The sequence below is a fragment of the Sminthopsis crassicaudata genome, chromosome 2, assembly GCF_048593235.1.
Source record: "Sminthopsis crassicaudata isolate SCR6 chromosome 2, ASM4859323v1, whole genome shotgun sequence".
NCBI classification, from domain to species: Eukaryota; Metazoa; Chordata; class Mammalia; order Dasyuromorphia; family Dasyuridae; genus Sminthopsis; species Sminthopsis crassicaudata.
In genome coordinates this window covers 583368300-583391334 of record NC_133618.1, presented here as the reverse complement: position 1 = coordinate 583391334, position 23035 = coordinate 583368300, and the positions used below count along the sequence as shown (strand labels likewise).

Genomic DNA, 23035 nt, shown 5'->3' with positions numbered 1-23035 from the left:
TTGTGAAACCACTTCCTCTTAGAATTTGTGATAAAGGAAAGGACTATTCTTAGACTAGTTTGTATTCTGTGTTTTGAGAGAGCAGATTTCAAAAGGTTCAGAGAAAAGATAAATGGGATCTTATCAATTAAATGCTACATAGGAAGTTAGCCCAGGAAAGATGGAAAATGCTTAAGAATGAAATTTGAAGCCAAAACAGGGAACAATTGAAATGAAAATAAAAAATGAGATAGATGTGGCAGTGATAACTGACAAAAGAGAGAAGACACAGCTCTTTGACTGGTATTTTAGTCCCATTTTCTTTGCTAAAGAGAATGGGACTGCAAATGATAGATCCAGCATAACTAAATGGGAACTGATATCCAAGATAAATAATAAAATAAGAGGGTACCCAGTTTTTCTTTATTAATTCAAGTTCTCTGGTTCAGTTTTACTATCACCTCAGATTCTGAAAGAATCAGTAGATAAAATAACTGAGTCATTATAAGTGATAACTTGAAAGATCGTAGAAAATGAGAGAAGTACTATAAAATTAGAGATAAGCAATATTGCACTGATTTTTAGAAGAGAACAGTCTTCAAATAATACGTTAGTAATCTTGACTTTGATCTGTGAGAAAATTCTTTTCAAATAAATTATTGAAGAGATAGTTAATAAAACTTAAGAAAGAGAGGTAGAAGTTGCAAAAATCCAGCATGGCTTCATCAAGGACAAGTCATACCAGATTTTAGTGGAATAGAATATTGGGCTCAATGTTATAAAATGAAGATACTTTGAGTCTGTGATACATGTTGACATATTGGCTTTGGGACCCTTGGTAAGCCATGGAGCCCATCAATGTGTCAGGTAACTAGAAACCATAGATAATTCACTAATTTCATTGGTTTGGGAAGTTCCTCATCTACAGTCCCCTTTAATAGAAGAGATCACAGATACAGTAAAAACAAATGAATCAATGAATAAGATACAACTAGGAAACTTGGTTGATGCCAAGTTGTGGAGATACAAGCAAAGGGCTTGCCATGGGAGTTTCCTCAAGAAATTACCAAAATTTCTAAATAGAGAAATGAGATGACCAGATCTATGCAAGGAAGAAAGATTATTTGGATGAAGATATGAACAAAATATTGCAAGTAGGAAGTCCTATAGTTAGGCTATTGTCTAGATGAGTAGTTATGGACAAGTCAGAGAGGGGTGACAGATATAAGAGGTGAAACAGAGGGAAAAGTCACATATAGCAATGGACATGACTAGATAGGTGAATAGTGATTCCTTCAACAGAAATTGGAATGCTAGGAGAAGGAATACTGAGAAGAAATACTGAAAAAAACTTCTCTAGACATAGGGTGATAGAAAGGATTTGCAAGTTCATCTAATTCAACCTTTTTCTTTTAAATATAAGGAAATCAGTCAATAAGAATCTATCAAGGGCCTACTAGGTACCAAGAAATGTGTTAAATGCTGCAAATTTCTTAAGTGCTTCCTAGGTACTAGAATCAGTGGTCCTCAAACTTTTTAAATAGGGGGCCAGTTCACTGTCCCTCAGACTGTTGGAGGGCCAGACTGTAGTAAAAACAAAACCTCACACTCTGTCTCTGCCCCTCAGCCCGTTTATTATAACCCAGCGGGCCGCATCTGGCCCGCGGGCTGTAGTTTGAGAATCCTTCTCCTAGATACTATGGTAAATACTAAGACTATAGCCATAAGGAAAAAGAAAAATAGTCCCTATCCTTGATGAGCATGCATTCTATTGAGGGAGGAAGCAAGATGAGACAGAGATGGTTTAGAAGTCTAGAAAATCAGTAGCAGGTTCAAGAAGGGAAGGATGGCAGGCCACATGATGACCCTCCAAAAAAAGAGAAGTTTGAGGTGGAACTCACCAATGGAAGGAGAAGGGCGGGCCTTGTAGAGGAACATTCAGGGTAAAAAAGACAAAAAGGACTATTCTAAGATAAGGAGACCCTAGGTGCTGAGGGAAGTTTTAGATTACATATACACACTTTGTCCCACTGCTATAAGTCAATACATTCTTCTATATCTCACCTAATCTTATTCCTTTCCCTTTAGTTCTTTATAGATTTTGGAGGATATATATATTTATATGTGTGTGCATGTATGTCATATTCCTTATAAAACCCATTCCATATGTGATGTTTTTCATAACTATGAGCTCTCCTCCCCAACCAATGCTTCAATGTCAGTTCTTCCTTTGCCTCTCATTTGTATAACATAATTATTATTTTTGCCTTTTCTTTTTTTCTTTTTTCTTTTTTCTTCTTCTTCCTTTTTGTTGTTGTTGTTGTTGTTGTTGTTGTTGTTGTTGTTGTTGTTGTTGTTGTTGTTGTTGAGGCAATTGGGGTTAAGTGACTTGCTTAGAGTCACACAGGCAGGAAGTATTAAATGTCTGAGGCCATATGTGAACTCAGGTCCTCCTGACTTCAGGGCTGGTATTCTATTCACTGTACCACCTAGCTGCCCCTGTTTTTACCTTTTCTTAGACAATTTTACATTTTAAAATCAGATCATACTCAAGTCTACCCCAGTCTTTCTTCTGAGCTACCCAATTACTGATGTCAATCTTAAACATGGTATACATTTCCATGTAAAAAAACATAATTGGTCCATATTGAGTTCCTTGACATTAGTTTTTGGTAAGTGTTAAATTTTCAATTAAGTTCAGGTTTGGTTGAAAGTCCTGAAAAATCTGCAAGTTTGTTGAATGTCCATTGCTTTTTGTTCAATGTTATTATGAATAATTTTTCTGAATAGGATATTTTGGTGTCAGGTCTAAACATTTTTAATTGCAAGTCTATAATATTCCAGGACCTGTGGCCTTTGATCATAGCTAATGATCTTGTATTATTCTAATTGTAGCTTCAACATATTTACATTGTTTGTTTTTGTTTTTGTTGAGGCATGTTTTTAAAGTCCAAATAATTAGGAAGGAGCAGGACTGAGAGAACAGAGATATGAAAGAGTATTTGAATGGACTGGAACAGGGAGTGGTGGTAAAGGAGAAGTCTGATTGAAATCAGTAAGAAAATATATGTCACGATAGGTGATAAAGCACCGTTTGCTCATTGCAATGATCAATTCAATTCAGGAAATATTTATTTGTCGTTTACTATGTTTAGAATCCTGTACTAATTGCCATAGGAAAGTACAAATGAAGAAGTCTTAAGTCCCTACCCTCTATGAACTGATAGTTAGAAAGCCATGACATATATCGAAACAAATGTAGTAATTAATTAATAATAGTAAATGTTATAGCAAAAGATTTTTATGAATGAGAACAGTAGGATATAATGATAAAGAATTAGATTAGAGCCAATAGTAGTGATTCTTCAATGCTTAAAAACAAGGAACTTAGACTACATGCAGAAAGAAGGTAATGGAGAATCATTGATACATTGTGAGGAATATAATGTTATGATGGTAGTGGAGCTATCAATGAACTAGTCTTGCATTACTTAGCAGTGTGCATTAACATTTAGGGAGTGTGGTGACAAGGAGGTAAGTAAGGAAACTATAGCAGTATCATAGCCAGGTAATGAGATGTATGGTGGCATTGAAAATGAAAAGTAATAAAAATGAGAAACATTGATAAGAACCCAACAGGTTGGTTCTGATGACTAATTATACATAGAGAAAGAGAAGGTGGAGGAAGACAGGGGAAAAATGTGAAATAGAGATACCAATTGGGGAATTGAAATATTAATTTATAGAGAAAATAGTCACTTAATGAATGGATGACTTTTCAGAGAGAGAAAGAGCAAGAGAAGAACAAAGGGTTAAGTGGTGATGTTGGGTAATGTTCACAGTCAGATGGGAGGAAAAGGAATATTAGTCAGTGAAGTAGAGAATAAATTTTTAGTGAGGTAGGAGGACAATATATAAGATAATATAGTAGTTTCATAGAAGGCAAGGGAGGTGAGAGTGTCATAAAAAAATGATTGATAGTGTTGAACATTATGGAGAGGTCAAGAAAATGCCAGGAAACTAAATAAATTCTGATGGATTTGATGATTCCAAAGTAATTGGTTTGGTTTTAATAGAATGAAAGGAATAGAAGCCAGGTTTGGGGGGGCTTGTGAAGGAAATGAATTGTTTTTTCTTTAATATTGCCTTTTCCTGCCAGTAGCCTTCATAGGACTTTGTTACCCCATAGCCAATTTTAAGTCCATAGAGTTAACCCCCTCTCAGCATCCATCTGCTGTGATATTAATCAAGGATCTGTCCAAAGACTCAGGGAATTGTTCTTGCAAAAGCAGAGAGAATCTGAGTAAAGGCATTATTTTCTGAATATGTATATATCATAATCTTCAGTTCAGTTGTTTCAACTACTTAAACCAAACTTCCTTTAATAGTATCTATTTGCCCTTTGAAATCTGCCAAATACCCCATGATTACTTTCATTTTCAAACCTTTTTATGCAGTTCCCTTCTCTTCCCTCTACCTAGATAAATGTCTTCTACCACTTAAGGTCTGGCTCGAGTCACACTACTTCCATTCTCCCATAAAGTTTTCCCTGACTGACTTCATCTCCCCATAGTTCTGACTGCTCATATTACATATAATCTGGACAACTTATTCTAGTACTCATCTATAGCTTTTGCATTTTGCTGTAGCTCATTTATTCATTCATACAGTCATCCACCCGTTCACTAATCCATCCATTCATTTGACACATTTATTAGACACCAGCTATTTGCAACGCATCATGCTGCTAGGAATATAAAACTTAAATAAGATATAGTCACTTTACTCAAGGAACTTAGAGTTTAGTAGTAAATATTTGACATGAACACAGATCAGTTTATAAATCAAATAATAATTTCAAAAGAGGAGAATAATATGCAGCAAGATGGCTTTATTCCAATTAAATAATTCAACAAACATTTGCTACATGCTTGTGTTCAAGGCATTATGCTGTGTCTGAGGATTACAAAGATGGAAATCAAAGTCCACTATTCCTTAAGTACCTTCCATTTTACTAGAGGATTATGGAAAAAATAAGTGTAATAGTAGGTAATAATTAATAATAATAAAGAAGAATTCCATACAAGTTTCCCTAGGAAAGAGATACTGATTTCATTATTGTAGAGAAAAGATGCAGAAGTTCTTTCTCTCAGAATATGTTTGCAGGTTCTGTGCCATTTACAGTCTTACAGAGTTTTCTAGAGAAATGAGACATTAATTGTCCAGAATGGCAAAACCAAAGACAGAAGTAGAACTCACTTTTTCCTGGCTCTTAATCCACCATACTCATGGTTGCTCTAGGGAAACTGAAGCAAAAAAAAAAAAAAAAGAAAAGAAAAGAAAAAGTCATGTCACTCTCTGACCCTGTATCTTCAACAATTAAATAAGGATATTGAACATAAATATTTTTAAGATTACTTCCAGCTCTGAATCCATGATTCTAGAGATAGGATCTGCTATATCTTCTCTATTTCCCACAGAGCAACATAATGTGCATGGCACACAGTAAGGACATAATAAGTACTTAAGGAAGGAAAGAAAGAAGGAAGGAAGGAAGGAAAGAAGAAAGGAAGAAAGGAAGGAAGAAAGGAAGGAAGGAAGGAAGGAAGGAAGGAAGGAAGGAAGGAAGGAAGGAAGGAAGGAAGGAAGGAAGGAAGGAAGGAAGGAAGGAAGGAAGGAAGGAAAGAAGGAAGGAAAGAAGGAAGGAAGGAAGGAAGGAAGGAAGGAAGGAAGGAAGGAAGGAAGGAAGGAAGGAAGGAAGGAAGGAAGGAATTCAAGACAACACTATAGGAATTAGACATATACAGGGTTCTGATATCCTGAAATTTGTTTGTGACAGAGGTTTTTCTACATTCAGGTACCGAAAGGTGGTTTCCAACAACTGTACAGATGGAGTGAGGGAGCAATATACTGCCAAGCCTCAGCAATGTCCTGGCAAGGCTCCCCGAGGCCTCCGTATTATCACTTCTGATGGGAAATTGACTGCAGAACAAGGACACAATGTCACCCTCATGGTACAACTGGAAGAGGTAGGACAAGAAATTCATCCCTGTCTACCATTTGGGTAACTGGATTTGGGGCTGTGCCAAGGATGGAATGAACTTAGACTATCTGGAGAATACCTTGGTGAGTGACTTTAAAAGACCCAGTGATGAAGCATGCAATCTTCCACAGTGACATTGATGTGGAAGAACCATCTCCTCTCATCCTCTTTTATAAAAGTGGCTCCAAGTCATTTTCACTCTTCTGCAGTCATCCAAGGATACTTTAGAAAGGACAGTCCTGAGGAGTTTCATTACTGTGCTCCTCATTAGCACTTGTTCTTCACTATCAGAGGCACTGCTTTGATTTCACCGTTCCTTATTAGCACCTCAGCAATGTGTTTTCCCCAAGCATTTAAACACAACACACACACACACACACACACACACACACGCACAATTTAAAATATGGTTACATTCCATCTTTTTTGTGCAAGCCTCCTTTTATCAATGCAAATGGTTATCACCATTGAATTTAGATGTTTGAAATCCTAGATATACCTTACAAAACTCCTTTGGTGTTGCATAGCTTGCTATTGGGTATTCCCATAATTTGTCATTTTTGAGGGGGCTGAAATAATTTTACAAGATAGTTTCCATAGCTTTACTTCAGCTGTCTAATTCATGCAGGAAACTCTAGTTTATTTAGCATAGTATCCAGTTAGCTAAAAACTTGTTAACTAAAAATTAGAATCCATACTGTTTTCCAAAGAATGGGGATGCAATAACATATTTCAGCATGAAGCCTATGCAGAAGGATTTTTTTTAACTCAGAGGAGAAGGGATAAATCCCTAAGACTTTAAGATGCAGGGAAGATACCAATCTATATTATTTGGTGTTTCATCATCTTGGAATTCCTATGCCAGTGATATTACAGGTCCTTATACTATCCCTATACTATCCCGGTATAGGAATGTATAAGGAGACATAAAAATATGAGTTATAATTAGAGAGGTAACATGATATAGTAAAGGGTATATTAATGATGCTATCACTAAATTTCAGTTCTGGATCTAATGTTATGTGACAAATACCTTTGCTTCTATAAATGTAATTTTTCTCATAAGTAAAATGAGTATAATATTTGTATTTCCTCTTTCCCAGTTGTAAGGAAAGTTCTTTGGAACCTTTAATGTATTTGATAACTAAGGGTTATTTGTTACTTTTAGTAGAACAAGTTATAAGAGGAGAAACAGTCATAGGTTTAAGGTTAGGTAAGTGGAAATTTGCTATGTGTAGGGGGCATGGCAGAAGGGAGGCTGTCATTTTCCCCCCAAATAGGAAAAAGACTGAAAAGGCATTCTTAAGTTGCTCTCTTTGAAACTTAGAAAATTCTATCTATGTATAGATTAGTATCTCATATCATATATCAAGATAAGGTCAAAATGGGGACATAATTTAGACATTAAGAATAATATTGTAATCAAATTAGGAGAGCATGAAATAGCTTGTTGGATTTATGGATAAGGGGAAAATTTATGACTAAATAAGACAGAGAGAATAATTAGATATAAGATGGATAATTTTGGTTACATTAAATTTAAAAGTTTTTTGCACAAATAAAATCAATAGAAGTAAAGTAAAAAACTGGGGAAATTTTGTACTGCAAGTTTCTCTGATAAAGATCTTATTCTTCAAATATATATAGAAAACTGACTTACATTTAAAAGAATACAAATCATCTCCTAATTCATATTCTCAAAGGATATATACAAGCTACTTTCAGGTGAAAAAATCAAAGTTATCTATAGTTATATGAAAATGATTTAAATCATTACTGACTAGAGTTTTGAGGTACCTAATCATACCTATCAGAAAAGTGAAATGACAAATGTTGGAGAGGATGTGGAAAAAAAATGCATTGTTGGTAAAGTTGTAAACTGATGCATCCATTTTTTAATAGTATTTTAATTTCTTCAACATATGCAAAGATAGTTTTCAATATTCATTTTTGCATGATTTTGTGTTCCAAATTTTTTCTCCCTCCCTTTCCCCCTTGCTTCTCAAGACAGCAAGCAATATGGTATAGATTATACATGTTTTATATTTTTAAAAATATTTCCATAACTTGTCCTGCTATACAAGAAAAATCTGAAAAAGGGGGAAATCATGAGGAAGAAAAAACAAACAAACAGACAAGCAATCAAAAGAGATGAAAATATTATGCTTCAATCCATTTTTAGTCTCCATAGTTCTTTCTTTGAATATGGATGGAATTTTCCATCCCAAGTGTATTGGGATTGTCTTTGATCATCATGATGCTGCCATTCTGGAAAACAATTTGGAACTATATCCAAAAGGATATAAAACTTTACACATTTTTGACCTAACAAAAGCACTACTAGTTTTGAATCTCAGAAGGATAAACAAGGAAAAAATAATTTATATGTAAAAAATATTTATAATAGCTCTTTTTGTGGTAGCAAAGACATACTGAGGGAATGCTCATTAATTGACAATTGACTAAACAAGTTGTGGTATGTGATTGTAATGGGATATTATTTTGCTAAAAGGAAATATAAGCAGGGTGATTTCAGAAAAAAGCTCAGAAAGACTTATATAAGCTGATATAAAATGAAGTCAGCAGAACCAGAAGAACATTGTACCCAGTAACAGCAATATTGTATGATGATCAACTTTGAGTAACTGAACTATGCAATACTCAGCAATAAAATGATCTAAAACAAAAGAACTCATAATGAAAAGTGTTAACTACCTCCAGAAAAAAAAAATTATGGAGTCTGATTGAAGATTGAAGGATACTTTTTAAAAAATATTCTTTGTTTTACTTGTTTGTACTTTTTGATTTTTTTAGTCTGTGTTTTCTTTCACAACATGTATGACTAATATGAAAATATGTTTTGATAATTGTAAAAGTGTATCATATAATAAATTGCTTGCCTTCTCAATGAAGGGGGATAGGGAGAGAATTTGAAACCCAAAATAAAAAAATCATTAAACATTTTTTTAATTTAAAAAAAAAAATTAAAAGAAACTTAGAAAATTCTAGAATCATCTCATCTACTGGACTTAAGTAGGTATAGGTCAGTGTATTCTGGCCAGTTATTTAAGGTCTAATGAAAACTGAAACTATTTTAAAAAAAAGCTATCTGATAAAGTGTCATTGCATCTGAAAAAGTTCTTTCCAGTGTATCTCAGCATTAGAAACAGTAGTTTCCTTCCAATGTGGTATCAAGCTCTTGCTTAATTATGTCTCAAAGAACAAAAGCTCAAGTTGTAGGCATTTGTGCTTGGACAACATTGTTGTTCCTCCTCTGGAAAAAACAAGATGTAGAGATCTGCAACACTAATTCTCTCTCTAGAGAACTGTTCTGACCTGGAAAAATTGATAAGGATGTTACTCCAGGGATGAGAGCCAGAACCCATTCTGTTTCACTTGACTTTTCCTGTAATGGAAAGCTTTAGACATCTCAAACAGGCCTGGATGTTGTGAGCATAAGTGATGACAGTTCAGTTTTAGGTTGTGCTCTTGGGAGTAAGAAGATAAAAAAAAATAACAAGCCATTTCTTTCCACTTTGGGGAACCCATTTCATAGCCACAGAAGTGAAATGTGTTACTCTCTCTTAACAGGTCTACCCATCTTCTCAATGTTATAGGTCTGTAAGATTAGCATTCCCCACCAAAGATCCATTTTCACTTGGGATAGTGGGAACACTGGGGAAATCATATTAGATAGTAGAATTGAGCATCAATGAGTGAAGCACTCTCTATTTCCCCATGACAAGACATTACCTTTCTCAGTTCTTTGATACTATAGCATTTGACAGAGAAATATAGTATAAGATTTAATGATTAAGATATAGAAAGAAGTCCCTTTTTGGTTGTTCATGAAGATCCTGGGAAGTCAGAAATAAGCAGAGAAAGGTTTTTTGTTTGTTTACTTTTTGTTTTGTAGAATCATAGATTTTCCGGAGTAAAAGAGTCTCACCCTTCATATACATTATAAGCCCTGTGCTATCGTTACTGTGCTTCTCAGAAACCACCCAATACATGTAAGAAATATGCTGGCTTTAGATAGATTGTATCTTTCCATGAAGTGATGAAGATCAGTATGTTCATGTCTTTAAATAACACTGAATGCACAACCATCCCAGCCCAGTAATTTAAAACTGCAGAATTTTAAACTGAAATCTAGAATAAGCTTTCTTTAGAAATCCATTTTGATAGCTTTTATTTTTTTCAAATACATACAAAGATAGTTTTCAACATTCACCTTTGCAAAACTTTATGTTCCAAATTTTCTCACTCCATCCTCCCCTTTCCCACTCCCCAGACAGCAAGCAATACAACATAACTTAAACATGTGCTATTAGAAATCCTCCTGTAAAGAGCGATGTTACAGCCCTCCTCAGGACATTTTTCTTCTTACTCAACACTTATTCTATACTTTATGACATTCTTGCTGGCCCTTTAAGGGAAAAAAAAGATGGATAATGCTGATCCTTGCCCTCAGAGAGGACTAATTGTAAAGTTAATATAGGTACAATATATAGTACAGTACAAATACACATAAAATGCATGCCTTTATTAAGTGTTTTCTGTGTGTATGGCATGCAACTAGGTGGCACCATAGTGCACAGAGTGCCAGGTCTGGAGTTAAGGAGGCTCATCTTCCTGAATTCAAATCCTGTGTCAGACATTTGCTAGTTATGTGACCCTGGGTAGATCACTTAAACCTGTTTGCCTCAGTTTCCTTATCTGTAAAATGAGCTGGAGAAGGAAATGAAAAACTACTCTAGTATCTTTATCACAAAAAATCAAAAAGGGGCCATGTGATAATAAAAGAGGCTGATAAAAACTATTTACTTTATATTAGGATATTAAAGAAGGTTGCTTAAAAGAGGCTTGTGAACATTTAAATCTTTATCTTGAAAGCTGGGGTTTGTTTGATATCTAGTATTCAATAAAAATCTTCTTTATGTGAAACTAAAAAAATTCTCCCCTCCCACGCACACATCCTTTTTTTCTACCATGTTTAATATCTTCCTTAAAAACAAACACAAATAAGGAACTATTATAGGATAGAACAAATGGCTGGACTTCTTGGCAACAAGAACTAGCCCCTAGATGTGACGTTGCTTCTGCATATAGTATAGTTTATATCCTGCCAATTGAATAAAATGAGATGCATGTAACAATTGGGAACCTAGTCTGGCACATATGATGAAGACTGTGTTCAGAAACCAAAACACAGTGGACACCTTGGACCCTTCCTTCTTCCATCCCCCATATTCCCATACATAATCGAGATGTGACTAAAAGAATACTAAAGTAGTCACAACTCCTGAAAAAATACCAGTATTAAGGAGCTGCTCTTAATACTTCAGTGCCCTATGGCATATACCAACTAAGCACTAAGGAATGAATTGTTGTTCCTGATAACAGGCAAGGGGCAAGAGGAAAAGCAGCTTTGTTTCTGACTTATACATACAGTGGTATTTCCAGTTTAGAAATATACTTGCTAATTATTTATGTGCTTGTTCATTTATTTAATTATTTAACCACTCATTCATTTATTTGCTGCCTACCTATCCATCCATCCATCTGTCCATTTATCTATCTTTCTATCTTTTTATTTATCTGTACCTCAAGAACAAAGAAAATAATTGATCCAGAAGCTCCAGGAGATGGGAGAGGAGGAATCTGGGAACTTTATTTTCTGAGGCAGAAGCTTCTTTAACTCTGTCTGTACTCTAGGGGGTGGATCGAAGATGTTTGCTCTGGGAATGTAGCATCCAGTGAGAGGCAATATCCCTCTTAATCTCAAGGCAGACACAAGATGGATATCCTCGATTCAACCAACTAATGAGCATCTAATGAGCCTATGGACTTTTACAGCAACTCAAGTCTCTAGGAGAAATCCAATGGAAGGGCCTTGAGGCATGGTGTGGATGGAGTAAGGACTAATCAGTCTAAAGGACTCAGCAGGGCAGATTCTGAAGACATTCATTTAAGAGGACTACTAGGCAGAAGTAGTGTCTGCATGTTGCAAAAGATAATTAAATCTGCTTTAAACAGCTGTAAGAATAAAGAGATGCAATTCAATGCATAATTTAAGACTTTTAAATTAAATCTGAGGCAAGGGACTAAAATTAAAACTTTGATCTGTATATCATTGTTTTAACACTTCAATTTACATACAAAGACTGGCACTTAATAAGAAAAATTCATGATTATAACTTCTATGTGAGATTTAAATCCAAAATGCAGGGCTGAATCCTCATCAGATGGATTTGAATGAACTCTAATTTCAAGTACACTGACATACTAAAACAGCAGCATAAAAGTAATCACAATGTAATAACACTTGGTAAAATTATATGAGGCTGCTACTGATGTCAAGGGAGAAAGGAGATGGTTCTTGGATTGGTCCTTTCAGGACCCTCCATTTGTTTTCATTCCTCTAAGGTGTCCAAATGCTTGTCTCCAGAGAACTTTGAACTTGGTGTTTTGTTTTGTTTTGTTTTTAAACATGATAATAAGTGAGTAAGCCAGTATCAATATCTCCCCATCCCTGTTAGAACAACTATGCCAAGGTGTCAGCTGCATTTTTTTTTCTCATAAAGATATAGCAGAAGCTTTTCTATTAATTATTTACATTTCCTCTCATGTTTATGTTCTTTTAATTCAGCTGAAAATAACTTCTTTCTTTCCACGTGGTATTAAAAAGGAAATCCCAACTATGGCTATTCAGCTCAGAAAATGTGGCCTCTGAGATTCATAAGAAATCATCTAAGATTTTAGGTCCCAGCTATCAAATGTGTTCTTGAGGCCCCTGTCCCAGTGGCCTAGAATCATGATCAACCTATTAACATGAAGTGTATGCTTTGAATGAAACCTGACTTCTACCTTGGTGTTCTCCTCTGAGTGTATGAGTCCCTCAGGCATTTGAATTCACACTTCACTACTCTCCCAAGCATGCACAACTCTTCACCTCAGCACCTCTAGCTCCTCAGCTTTGTGGAGCATAGCATCAAAACACTGTGGGAGTTCTCTGCAACATAAAGGCAGTCAGCCAAAGTAGCTAGGAGGTATGATTTTCCAATACCATGTAGGAATTCTCAATAATAATATTAAAAACAATAATTTAATTTAATGCAACAGAAATTTCTTAAGTGCCTGCTATATATGAGGGACTGGATGGATCATGATAATAATCCAATTTTCATTTTAGCTCTTTATACTTACCCAAACACTCTCAATAATTCATTTCATTTGTTTTTCTTATTCAACCTTATGAATGCCTTGGATTTAAAAAAATCCTAAAGAAAATTTCAAGAGCCCTTTCATTTTTATACTCCCACTTAATCTTCTCATCATCTTGTAATACATATATATATATATATATATATATATATATATATATATATATATATATATATATGTATATATAATGTATATATGGGGGAAATGGGAGTTTTAGTAATGGATATGCTATTCCTACTTTATAAAAAGGAACCTAAGATCTAAAGATTATATAATTTTCAGCAAGATCACAAAATTTACCACAGGGAAGTCAGGGACTAGGTTTTAATTGTCATTGCATCTTCCCCATGGTGTATAAGATCATATATTTCACAAAAGAAATATTGGATAATGAATGGTCAATAACAAAACTGAAAATAAACTTAGTATTTCCACTTAAGTACACATTTCAGAATGTCTGGCACATACTAAATGCTAACCTTAAACTGAAAAATAGAGATGTATAAAACTACTGAGGTACCTTTTGACAATACAGTACAGAGATATGAAGGCCAAGAAGAGGTCAGGAAGGGGGAAAGCTTGTTATGTAGTTGTTGCTATATGCTAGGCAATGTATTAAATACTTTACAAATCCTCATTTGATCCTCACAACAACACTAAGTCATATTCTTATCCCAATTTTATAGTTGATAAAACTGAGGCAAAGAGAAATTACATGATTTGCCTAAAATCACACAGGAATGCATATCTGAGGCTGTATTTGAATTCAGATCTTCCTGACTCAAGGCTTGGATGCTCTACTCACTAAACATAGCTGTTTCATACAGGATTATAGGGTCAGAGATCTTGTGGGGTTCCAAAATTGCCCAACATACAATAAAAGAAACTGAAGAGAGCTTTGAGTCAATAATTTATTAAACAGTCTATGATCCCTATGGAGTGAAGTAGACTTCAGACCTTCCTCATTATCTGAGATGTCTTCCTTATCTCCAGGGATCTTGATAACTTAGACAATATAGATGAAACAAAGTAAAAATGAAGAATCTTATTGGTTCATAGACTTTGCCTTTGTTTCTCCAGGAGATTTTACACAAAGTACAGAATCCCATTTATTGATATATGGACTAATGAACAGACCTTAACAGATGTATTTTTATTTTTCACAAGGTCTTGATGAGCACACCCATGGACTGGTAGAAAGGCAGACTGCAGGCTGACAACCAGGGTTACTTGTTGATTGAGTGCTCATAGACATGGACAATAGAAAGATAACAAGGGATGGAGGGGTGAGGGGTTCTCCATGTAATTGACTCACTTTAATTATTTCTGGTTACTATAATAAAGAAAAACAAGAGTAGATGTCCTCTAGTAAGCTTCCGATGATTAAGCAAATGAACTTATATAGTTCACAATTCTGAGGCCTAATATCAGAACTTTTAATCACTACCTTAATGTAATCATATCATACTGATTAATATCGATTAAAATAAAATAGGTTTCTAATAAATCATGTATCACAATCTAAAGCTGGAAGGAAATTCAGAAGCCATCTGTCAAACCTCCCATTTTATATATGGAGACCCCTAATAGTTAAGTGACTTATCCAACATCCCATCTATGAGAAATGACAGAGGTGAGGTGTAAAACAGTTTTCTTTAACTTCAAAGCCAGAAATAATGTTGGCATAGTGCTATTCACTCCAAGGGATAGTTTTTAAAGGTTTTCATGTTTATCTTTAGCAACAAGTGAAAGGACTTAAGTATCAGCTTTCCTGTTCTCAGGAATGACCAATATAATATAAAATGAGTCAATCTTATTATATTCACTTCCAAGTGAAATATAATATATATATATATATGTGTGTGTGTGTGTGTGTGTGTGTGTGTGTATAGTAGAAATGATGTAAAAAGGAATGCCATATATGAAGATAGCTAAGTCATTTTTACGACTATAGTGAACTTTTCTATTATAATACTATGTAGGATAATAAAAGAGTTTATCAAGGACTGGTATGTTTGAAATAGGGACTATAAATCTACCACTTAGCCACCTGTCAGAGTCTAGGTATGATGTCTAGAAAAGTTATAATTTGTGTTGTTTTCATTATTTTGACTTTCTGAAGTTATTGGTTCTTTCAGATTTGACTTCATTTGCAAAATGTAATGATAAAGCTCCTCTATTACCTTCTTTTACTGACTATGTATGGTACATTGACACAGAGGTTTCAGCTGTTAGCACCTCTCACTGAAAGCCTGTATTTTTAGATGGAGTCAGTACTTAAGAGAACCATCTCAACGCAGGATAGGAGAGTGGAGAGTAAATTTTACATTTCTGCTGTAAGCAATATGTAGTCATCTGGGTCCCCTGGGAAAATTGCCAAGATCACAGCAGTCAGTTTTGGAACAGAAAATAAACTCGAACAAGGCTTTGGTAGGTGATTTAAGACTAAATATCTGGTCATCTGGGTAACTGTAAACTGTTCCAGGTGACAAAGTGAGGAACTTTCCTTGATTTCCCACAATAGGAGTCCCTCTGAGAAGGATTACTAGAGAGGAAAGAAAACTTTTCTTAATAGAAGGCCAAGGTGAGGCCATAATATTTGTCACTAATAGCCCCCACAGAGTAGATCAATCCACCACCTCCTGAAATAGCATCTAATAAGGTCATTTGAGCATATATACTTTCTTGAGTGGAGGGGATTATATAATCTCTTAGTCAAAGTTGTATGCTCTTGGGATCCTTGTGTTTTGGGGTTATTTTGACATAGGCTTAACAATAATGAATATTACACAGGGCACTAGCTATTACACTATTTATTCTAAAATAAATTTAGCATAAAGTGAATTCTATCTTGGATCTTGTCAAGCAAGAGTACTGAAGATCCAAGAATTGACTGTTCTACAATTCAAACTTTTGGAAAATAATGCAAAACTTGAGAATATGTAGAGAATATATTAATTCATTTTTTGTGGACACAATGGAATGTTTGTGTAAATGAAGAATGCCATGTTTTTATAAAACAAAGCCTAGTCAAGTTATTATCCTTTAAAAAGTTAAATTTCATTAAGTTTTCTTTTTTTTAGAACATTCCTTTGTTTCCATTGGTATGAAAACTCTCTGCCCACCAGTATATCTCTATAAATTCTTTTTTAACTTGTCATCTTAGAAAGTTTTCTGTGGCATGAGAATTTGACTTCCTTGGGTCTTTCTGACTTTTAGTTTAGCCTACCCTCTATTAGATCATGATGCTTCTCTAAATGACTTTATTTTGATCTTCTCAAGAAGTATAAAGAGATTCCATGATGTGTGAACAAATCCTTTTGTGAGGGGGGGTTTATAAAGGGTGTTTATGAATTAAAAAAAAAAAACAAATATATTTGCATCAGGCACTACATTTATATTTGTTATTCTAGGAGGATATTACTAGTATAATTGCTACCGGTGAGTCATCTTATATACATTTCATAGCACCATAGGGAGAACCAAGGTCAATTTTTTTCTCAGTGGCAAATATCCTTTAGCAATACTAGTGATCCTTGGGAGATGAGATGTGCATAGATCATGGTGAACATGTTATGACCATTTGACCTAATATTTGCTTCTCCTAGATTTTATCTGTATAAAATCTTGGGAGTCAATCACACAATTTGACATATTTTTGATCTCATACTTCACTAGTTATGATCCCACTTGATCTTTTTTCTAGTCTGTAAGTTTAATAAAGAGATGAAAATCAAGAACCTGGTGACACTTAGAAACCCATTGCACTTAGAAATATTTTCTCTGTCATCTTTTTGCAATAGTGAGATCAAAATGTAGCCCCACTTTTTAACATACAAACAAAAACACACAAAATATGTGCATATAAATTTCATAAATCTTGAGAAGTTTATCCTTTTGCTAAGTATGTTTGAGACAGGTCTTTAAGGTAACATTATTAATGCAAGGCAAGTTTGAGAATTTTGAGCATGAAATTCAGAACAGAAATATCTAGTCATAAGAAAGTATCTTGATAGCATACATTCTGTAGATTTTGAACTGATACATTCTATAGGTCCTAATATGTACCTAATATTCTCTATTTGACATAGTAGGATAGATATGGATAATGTCATCTTATTCTGTTCATAGACTAAACCACAAAGAGGTCTCTATATCTTCTATTCCTTCAAAAAAGTCATTGTATCTATTTTTCTTATTCCTAGGATGTCAGTGTTGAGTTCCCATGGTATCAGTTTTCCCATTTCTTGCTGCAATTTTGCTACAAGAGTTGATAGGTTCACAAACCTTTCATTTCTGAGGTTAATCTTGGTTTCATTGCTGGCTTTTGATATATTTGTTTTTCCTATTAGAAAAGTCAGTGATATCCTTAGGGATTCATGGTAAGACTTTCCTTCCTTTTTCTCTGCTGTCACAGAGCCCTTCTCCACAATGAAGACTCTCAATTCTGTGATATTAGAATATATGAAAACAGGCTATTTTAATAGAAATAGAAAATAACCCTGCCTTCTTTCTCTCTTTCTTCTCTTTTTATTGCCAATAAAGGAGACATTTTTCACCCTTTTCTCTGTCCCTCTTAAAACCCAATGTTGGAACTAAAGATGTAACATTTGAGGTCATGGCTATTTGCAAACAGTATTTTGAAACAATTCATAACTTAATAACTTAAAATAATGTGTTTTTGTTCATATATAAAATTCAATGAAGCCTTGGTTTTCCAACAATAGATTATTTTCATTTTTGGCTACCTTTTTTCTTTTTTATGTCCCCCTAAAAAGGTACCACTGCTTATTAGTTCCCTTGCCACTCATTCAACAATTATTAATGTCCTATTGTGCCAAGAGTATAATAATAGGGATTGAGAAAGGCACATAGGATACATGATACTTTATCCTTATGTAGTTTAAAGAGAAGTATACAATTTCAAAAATAAAACTGAAGCCAATCTATATATGACTTTTGACAACGATATGATGGACAGAGTTAAAGTTAATGGATAAAATGAAGTTCTTTGCTTAATTTCAATTTCTGTCTACATTAATTAGTGAATTAGATAACCTCTAAAGTAATTTCTACCTTTAATATCTTATGGACCCAGATAATATTTAATTTAATATATGATACTCTCTAGTAACTTACCTTCTATCATTTCCTCTACCATTCTTTCCTTTCAAAAATGTCTTATTTTTCCTCCCACTCTTCGTGATTATTGAAACTCTGGTACTTTACACCCTTAAATTTTAGAGTGAAATTTTATGAAATAATCTACATCTATAAAAATGCTATTATCACATTTCTCCATATGGTTAACAGCAAAACCCCATTAGTTTGGGATTTAAAAACCTGGATTAATCTCTAGTCTTCTCCTAAATAGTTTTATCATGTTGAAGTAGGTATTTAACATTTCCGGACCTTATTTTCTTCAAAGGCAAAATGAAAGTAATAAACTAGATATTTTTCAATATTTTACAAGTTAAATGAGAAATGTATATAAAGTGTTTGCCATACATAAAGTGTTTACACACCATAAAGTGTTAAATGATATTTTTTATAAATTTTAATTTTGGATTCATATAAGGGTACTTTTAAAGGGTACATGAATTGCTTTAGCATATTTTTTAAAAATATGATTGAATTTACACTAGATAAATGTACATACAACTTTTGTTGACATTTATTTATAAACAATCAATTATAATTAAAAGTAAGTTAATACTTCATGGATCAGTCTATAGCATTATAGGGTGCTATAGTGAATTAATTCAGAATGCTTTGTCAATAAGTTCTCAGTTGGCTCTCATTCTCTCATGGGCCATTTCTTCTTATACTTCGATGTCAATGTAGATGACAGCCCCCTCCCTGTAGTATATATCACAACTCATTGATGCTTTATCATCTTTTAAAATATTTCATCATGGTTCCATCTAAGTTACTGGAGGTCTTCCTCCAAGTTCTTTTTTTATATTTTGGTGAATTTAATGAAGTACTCTATCTGCTGCCTTTCCTATTCGACATATGCCAATTCTCCCTACTTTTTTCCTAATATAAGTGCTTGATTACATTCATGTCACATCCCTCATGAAAGTTATCACTGATCACATGCTGCACTCAGCCTACTGATTATGCTTGTCACGTGCTTATCATTATGTTTTAGGTTAGTTTAAATTTATATTCTTCCAAGAATGTTTTATTTCACAATTAGTTGGTATGGCATTCCTGGAAGAATTTTAGTGATAACGAAATGGTCTTTTGTGGAAGTATTTTGAAATTAGTGAATATGTTCACTATATAATAAATTCAGATCAGTCCATTTGTCTCCTACTCAATTTAAAATCTATCCTATTGTCATCTGTAGTCACATATATACATATATGTATGTATGTTTATGTACATATACATTATACACAGACTTTTTGACATACTATGATTATGTATTATGTAGAGATGCTTCCTATGATGCTACAAATGGCAGATAATTTATTCTTTTTGATAGCATGACATGTTTACATCTTTCACAGGAGAACTAACTTTCTATACAGAGAAAATAAAGTTGTGGATAGGCAACCTATAGAGCTCATCTATCAGTGCATATAACTAGGAAAGACAATGTACATTGATAATGAATTAGGCCAAATAAATAAGAAAAAGAAAGTGGGCTTGGTTGTCTTTGGGAAACAAAACTTTATCCTATAACAAAGAATCACATTTTTAACACTAGTATTTTTCCTGTGATGCTATAGCTATTACAAAATAAAGCAGTCTCAAAAGAATTAAAGTTATAAGCCTCCCAAAGGACAATGGAAAGGTACATGATGGATGTGAATAAGCTACAATATATTACCATAGAATAAACATTTAAGAGCAGTGTAAAGAAATGCATTAGAAAGAAGCATGTTGAAAAAATAACATGGATTGATTGATTTGTGCTCTTTTGGTATTTATGCAAGCTACCCATCAAGATATCTAAAGGTATTGATTAAGCTGCTGAGTAGTATGAAGGTACTCTGGGTACTTACCATCACTTTGGACAATGATTTAAGGCCCTCTAAAATGATATTTCCATTTCTGAAATAGAGTTTTGACAAAGAAAAACTCATACAATTTTTAGATTATAAAGAACTATTTCTATGTTGTCCTTCTTTTAGGAGAAATCTGTGCATGACTGGGGCAAAAATATACATAGTAGTTAAAATGAAAGGGCAACCCTCAGAACAGTAGTAGACATTTTCTTCCATAGACAATTTTTGGAATGATTTAGATATATTAATTAGGATAAGTGTTAAAGTGAACTAGTTCTCAAAGTTATAGACTGTTTCAGCAACTTTCAGTATTAAAATTTCTTGAAGTAATCAAATTAGCAAGGAATACTCTCAGGACTAAGAACCAAGGAATTACCAGTGATAGGAACTAACAAAGATGAAAAAAATAGGTCTTTTGGTGTGCCAGGATGTGTCCTATCATAAGAACCTCTGTCTTAAGTAAATTGATGACGAAAAAAAATGTTTCTTTAGGTAGATGAGCATCCCATCAACAGATGAAAATATTGAGTTAACTGATTTCCATTTGTCCCTATAGGTATTAAAATACTGAATTAATGAATCTCTGGAAAAACCTGGAAAGTTATTATAAGATCCAAATGGTATGGTTTTATTTTCATACTATGTACCAGGTGAGATGATTTAGTCAAGCCTCTCTCAGAAACTTTTTATCAAAGTGGTGAAATTTCAAGATAAGACTAGCATATTCTATTTTAGCTCAATGTTTTCCTGTCCAACCAATGTCAACAATTTCTCAAAATCTTTGGTAAATAAATATTTCTATCTTGTCCACTGAAATATTATTATTTGTGATCTAGTAGGTAGGGCAGAAAAGATAATCTTCTCTGTTGGACAGGATACCATGAAGGCCACATTTGACCACTCATATTGAATTCCTGGGAGTGGATGGATAATCACAAATGATTTTCATTGGATGAGGAACTTAAGGTCTTTTACTCACTAGGCAAAGTTTGGGAAATTCCAGGTGGTATCTGAGACCCCAAACATTGACTCAGTCAAGAATTGTCTGGGTTCCAAATATTTCCTGATTGTATGAGCCAACTGGTGGCATAAGCTATATAGTCTCTGGGGTCCTCTATTAGGAAAATGACTACTCTCTACTTCAGTAACAAACTGTCTCTTTATAGATCTTGGGCAATAAAACCACATGGCCTCCTAAAACAGGGCTGGCATTGGTAACAAACAGGAAAATCTCCATATTATGGTGGGATAGAAGTTGGGAATGAACTAATCTTTCCTGGGATGGAGCAGTTGAAACACAATAAGAGGAAGGGTTAAGATGAATCAGTGAACTGGTTACCAAGTAGAGAATTCTAATGCTGAAAGAATATACCAATGATTAGAAAGCCAAAAATGAAGAAATTGGAGGGAGTTAACACTTTATCTAAATTCAAGCTGCTTCCTGGAAGCTTAAGTAAGTATTTTCCCCCAGGCTTGTGTGCCTTCATTCCATTTTATGCCAATGCCTAGATGAGCCCTACTGCCTAGTGCTGACTCAGGCCTGAATGGATCCAGATACTCTTCCCAACTTTATCTTCTTAAGTGCAACTGTCATTTATTCTCAATATATATCAGGCGCTGAGCTATTACAATCCAAATTTGGCATTTTCAATATTGTCCTCAATGAAAATAGATCACTCTTAAAACCCTAAAAGAACTGTTTCAATTCATATCTGTTATCTTCCTTCTCATTTAATCAAATATTTTCAGGCTGACCTTGTTTGTTGGATCTCATGCCATAATTTTTTCTATCTTACTTTTTTTTAATCTTTCAATTGGATTTTACTGGTTTGTGACTTAATACTTCTCCATAGTCTTTACTCATCCTCCTCTATAATATTTGGTAAATGATCTTGCACTCTATTATTCTTGGCTTTCATGGTTTTTTGTTTAACAAAAAACTTAAGAGTTGACTGGCCAAGTTAGTTTCTGCCTTCTTCCAGACTCATTCTTAAAATGACCAATTTGCATTGGTTAAACTTCTCTAGGAAAATTTTTTTCACCATTTTTTCATAGTCAACAAGTGATTTAAGCAGCTCAGTTTGGAGTCACTATAGTTGTACAGAATGATTTCATCATGCCTTTACTCTTTTTCCTCATTTGGTGGTAACTTTCAACTTTGCTTTAACTAGGCTATCATATGAGTATAAACAGAAAACTCATTCTGAAATAACTACTATATCAGTAATGTAACTAATCTGATTTGGTTAATATGTACTCCATTTCTTTCTTTTTGAAAATTAATTATATTTTCACATCTTTGTTGCAAGAAAACTTTCCAGATCATTTCTTAAAGAAAATATACATTCATTAGACTACTGAGCATTTTTAAAGTTTTTGGTCTCTTTTATTTGTGGATTTCAAACTATTTTTAAAGCTTTATTTTTACCAAGCTCCCTTGTTATCAGGTTCTCATTGAAATAGTCAAATAATAAAGTTTAGGGTAAGACTTTAGAAGGATTCCTTGATCTTAAATGAGAGAACTTGGAATTCTTATTTTGCTTACTTGTGTAACCTTAGGCAAGGCAAAACAGCATTGCCTATCAAATAGCAAAACAGGTGAAAAAGCATTCATTAAGTACCCACTATCTGTCAGTCACTGTGTTAAATGTTTAGCGATACATAGAAGTAAAAATTACAGTCCTTGATCTCAAGGAGCTCACAGTGTAACAATAGAGACAATATACAAACAACTGTAGACAAATTAGATATATACATAATAAATTGG

General features: G+C 33.9%; 1 protein-coding gene across 1 annotated transcript in view; it reads left to right on the top strand.

The window, feature by feature from the left end:
- The window catches only part of SORCS1 (sortilin related VPS10 domain containing receptor 1), a 726370-nt gene that overhangs the window by 629768 nt on the left and 73567 nt on the right, over positions 1-23035 (top strand). The window contains 1 exon segment of the mRNA XM_074295531.1: positions 5837-6008. Coding sequence (XP_074151632.1) covers positions 5837-6008 — 172 coding nt within the window.